Raw genomic sequence first — 4,668 nt, forward strand, 5'->3', positions numbered from 1 at the left:
CGTGTCATTGGGAATATCTGAGGTCAGCACTTGTCAGAGGAAAGAGGCATGTGCTCCTGTTCTCTTAGCATCAAAAGCATACGCTGCCAGAATGGGAGGCAGCTTTCCTGGCCTGAAGCCCGCACTGGAGTCCCAGAAGATAAAAGGCTGGAAATGTCGCTCCTCTCCCACTCCTTTACACATGCACAAACCAGTTATTCTCCAGACCTGGTTTTGTTCTGAGCTAAATTCTGTGTTTATACTCAACCTTTTTAAGGCTTTGAAAACAATAAATATCAAACCGTGTTTCATCAGGTGACTTCCATCTCAGTCCATAGCACAGAGCTACTTTCAGCACACTAAAACAGAGCATGCTGGCAGGGCTGCCTCCAAGGACATTGACATCCATCAGCACAGAGCCTCCAAGTGCCCAGCTGCAAGCACTGGCATATAATCATCACTACAGATGACTATATTTTTAGAAGTATCTAATTAAGCCCTATTTTCCTAGCCTCAAAGACTGAGGTATGGTACCTCACCTGTTCCTACTTCACCTCATTAATCAAGAGATCTTTTTCCTCAAACACAGCCAGGTGCTCCAGCCAGCAACAGGCCCAAGTTACTGTCCAGCAACACCTTTCAAACCAGAGCACCACAACTGCTTTTGGGCAAGTCACATCATACAGGAACTGTACCCATCTCCCAAATGCTTTTCATGTAAACATGAATTAACACTTGCTGGTTTTCTCTTTTTCTTTGTTTTTCAAGTGAGGACATGAAAATCGTAGTCAGGAAAAATTCCTATTACATTTGTTATCTGCTTCTACTCGGCCATCACTTGAACACTACTTTCTACTGTAACCTGCTGTATATTTTTACCTTTTTGTCACCTGTACACAGCTGCAAGAATAAACTGCTTACATACTTCATTTTTACAGACACTACAGCTTTAACTACCTTTTATTTCAGGTCATTGTCCCTATGAATTAATTTTGCTTGTATTGTATTTATTCACAAGAATTTAGCAGCAGGAAAAAGAAAAATAAAGAAACCAACATGGCTGCGATAAATAATGCTGCTGTATGAATTTGCTGTCTCACCAAACCAAGGAAGCTCAGTGAAGCATCAGCATGTTTCTCCATCAGATTGCAACTAAGCAACGACTGTTACAGCTTTATCTTGGTACAATACTGCCAACTGCTTCAATTACAGTACTACATTCTTTTTTATTTAGATACCTCCTGCATCCCCAACCAGTAGAGCAGATGAGCGCTTTTGACAGTTGCTACTCATATCTCAACAGCTTGTCCCCAGCCTTCAGGGAGGCGTATAGTGAGTAGAACACAGTTTTCATCCAAGTATATATTCCCACCTCTTTTAAAGGCCTGTGAAAACAACAGGCTTCCCTGAACTCTCATTTCTTTGCCTGAAAAAGAAAGCTAATCAGCTATTTTGCAGGTGGATTAGTCAATACAGGTGCAAAGTTTCAAGATGCATACATTAACTTATGTAACAAAAATAATCTAACAGCGATGCTCTGAACTTAACTCCTTTGGCTCCTGCCTAGTAGCCACCCTATCACAACATTGCAGGTTATCAACTGTTTCACTGGCAGAAGCACATTTAAGGTGCCTTTTAGTTTATTCTTACTCCAACAGAGAGCTTGATAATGAATAATTAGCTGTCAAATTGCAGCCTGCCCCCCTGACCAGCCACAGCATAGTGCCCTCTGCTCTCACCCAGAACAGTCAAAGCAGAGGCTCCCTGGCCACAGATGGCACGTACCTGCAGGCAATGGCCTTTGCCACACTGCTGCTGGCGGCTGTCACCAGTTCCCAGCCCAGCTCCTCCTCTGGCTGAGGATGCTCCCAGAGCAATGCATGCACCAGCTCAGGCGAAGCATTAACCAAAGTAAAGCAAGAGATGAACAGCTGACTACAGGGCACTAAGGCAGGATACTGTTGATGTGGAAGAGACACGATCTCATTGATTAACCCCATGCCTGCAAAGACACTCCAAAGCCAAGGGACAACACACCATTTTTGTCACCAAGAAAAGGCACACTTACCATCTTTGTTCACTGCCTTCAGCTGGCTGCAGGTCAGGCCCCCAGAGCCCTTCCACCACACAGTGCAGCACCCAACTACTGCCAAAACCCTCCCACAGGGCTGGGACTTCATGCATTGAGGACTCTAATCACCCCAGGAGGACCCCAACTGCCCCAACGAGCCTCACCTGGGCTAGGGGCAGCAGGCATCAGCCCCACCCTGCCTTCAGCCCCTAACACCCACTTCCCCTCAGGAACCAGCACCCCACAGGTCCTGCCCCAAATAACTTCTTGAAATACAAACACCTCAGGAATCTTAAAAATGGCTTCTGCAAAACACTGGAGAAAAAAAACAAAAAAAACCCAAACCAAACCAAACAAAAAAAAACAAAAACAAAAAACCAGTCCTGAGCAAGTAAGCAGTATTTTCTCCCCTCCTCCTCCCCCAGGTGCTGCTCACAAACTAAATACAGGCAGCAGCCATTTATAACATCACCCTGACAGCCACTGAAATGCACATAGAGCACAGAAATCCAAAATGCAAATCTGTTTGTGCAATACACTTTTATTTTTAATTTTTTTTTTTTTTTTTTTAACTTTTGTAGTCATCTTGGAGTAATCATCATGTAAACAGTAGGATGGGATGGGATTACACTGAGTTATATGTTAATGGCTCTAGAACACCTCAACGATTATGACAAGGCATTATAAATAACTTCTCTTAATAACAAATACTTGCCATTTTCAGTACATTAAAGAGCTGCCACTTATCTAGGATTAGCTAGGAAGTAGTTTAAATTGTAACCTCCAAGAAACATGTCTCCAAATTTGAAAGTCTTTCTAAGGTTCACTAGCTCCATAACATCTGCCATAGGTTAAGTGTAAGACTACTTGGGTCAGAAGTGTTTTCTTTGTAACAAGAGTTTTGCTTGATCATTGCACAAAGCCCTACTATTTTCACTCCACCTTGGTATTTTGCAGAACTTCAAGTAAAGATTCAGTTCCATTCTTCAAGCTTTTAAAATCTGTATGAAACTGTTTTCTATCATTAAGGATAAGTCGGATCAGAGATGGACACAGTAAGCAGTCTACCTGAAGGACAACAGTTTGAAGTAGTTCTAGCTCATAGACTCCTCAATAAAGCATAGTCAAAATACTCTAACACCTTTGCTACTGTATATCCCAACCTTGCTCAGATAACTATATATATTTATATATATCTTGTACCACATGTATGGTACTTCTGGAAAATGGAGATTATTATTTATGCAGCCTCAGGCACATTCTTCAAATGTTAATGTCTGCAAGGCACCTCCCACTCCCTTGACAATCAGTTTGTGAACTGGTTTTTAGACACAACTAACAAAAGCTTGCTAAAGCCTAATTAATTAATTTAAAAAAAACCCTAGAAGTTAACAAATACTTCAAAGATATACCTGACACTTTTTTAAATAATGGGAGATAAACTGCAAACAGCACATAATCAAGTCAAATAATTTTCTTATTACTAGGTTGTGTAATGCATTAATATATGAAAAATAAAATTCACAGTTTTAAAACTAGAATTCAAGTTTGGCTAATGATTATTAACTTTTATATTTATGTTAATTTCTAAATATAACAGAATAGAGGCAGTATTATCAACCACAAGTACAGTTAATATAGTATCACTCAAAGTTTATGAAAGAAGTAAGCTTGACAGAAAATTCCTTTTATCACCAATAAATATAGCCACCTGAGTGCATTTCCACAGGCTTTTCACTTAGGGGGGATCCAAATCAACTGCTAAGAGACAACTAGTAGCATTTTGAATGTTAGCAGCAGCGGTGTAGCTGTGGGCTTTGCTTGTTCTGACTTTGTGAATTGCTAGAGAATGAAGCGGGACTCAGTGTGCGGTGCATTCATTTTCCATTGCATCTAAGCTGGCCTCTTCGCAATCTCACCACTCGGCTTGGGGTCAAGGGACAGGCATCAGCTGACACTTAACTGAGCAAACCCAATCAGTTTCACTTCATCAGGAATCTCAGTGCCATCACAGCCAGAAGCCTGCAAGTGCAAATAGAAATGTTCAGTATATCATGTGACAAAGGAGGATTTGACAGTCAGGCTATAAATTTTCCCTGCATCACCTAGTCAGCAAGCAGCTTACTTGAAGGAAAGCTTTCAGATTTCTTGGTGTATCCTCTGTCAGTGTCAGCCAACTGTATCCTTAATTTTAGCAAACTTTTTGAATCTGTATTAAAAATATTCATGTGAGCATGCAGTTTTCACTCATGAAGAGCAAATAACCTGCAAGTGCAGAGAATCCACCTTTTACCATTGTGCTGTAGACACCAAATGTCTCATGAGTGCAGCTATCAAGTCTGTTTGGAATACCAATCTACCGAATTTTTCAACACGAGATTGAAGCAGTCTACAAAGAGTAAATACTAATACTTGTAAAAGGCCAGCTCCTTTCTGGTAGTACAATCTAGTCCTTAAATTGTATAGTTGAGATTCTTCAATAAAGTCTGTCACAGTACAAACTGGCACAAGTAATCAGTTCATTTTTCACAAATAGTGGTAAGAACATAAAACTACCCTGCTCAGGACTGAAGTGTTACTTAACGTCTGCTTTAAAAAATTACACACACTGTAGGGAA

The 4,668-nt window shown here is 40.8% G+C and overlaps 1 protein-coding gene across 1 annotated transcript in view; it reads right to left on the reverse strand.

Annotated features, from left to right (window-relative positions):
* Positions 1-3,263: 3,263 nt before the first annotated feature.
* Positions 3,264-4,668, reverse strand: part of LOC103776254 (STE20/SPS1-related proline-alanine-rich protein kinase-like) — a 41,507-nt gene continuing 40,102 nt past the window's right edge. The window contains exon 7 of the mRNA XM_008943753.1: positions 3,264-4,072. Coding sequence (XP_008942001.1) covers positions 3,998-4,072 — 75 coding nt within the window. The 3' untranslated portion in view covers positions 3,264-3,997. The remainder of the gene's footprint in view (positions 4,073-4,668) is intronic.

This window comes from Merops nubicus, unplaced genomic scaffold (assembly GCF_000691845.1).
Source record: "Merops nubicus isolate BGI_N331 unplaced genomic scaffold, ASM69184v1 scaffold2967, whole genome shotgun sequence".
NCBI classification, from domain to species: domain Eukaryota; kingdom Metazoa; phylum Chordata; class Aves; order Coraciiformes; family Meropidae; genus Merops; species Merops nubicus.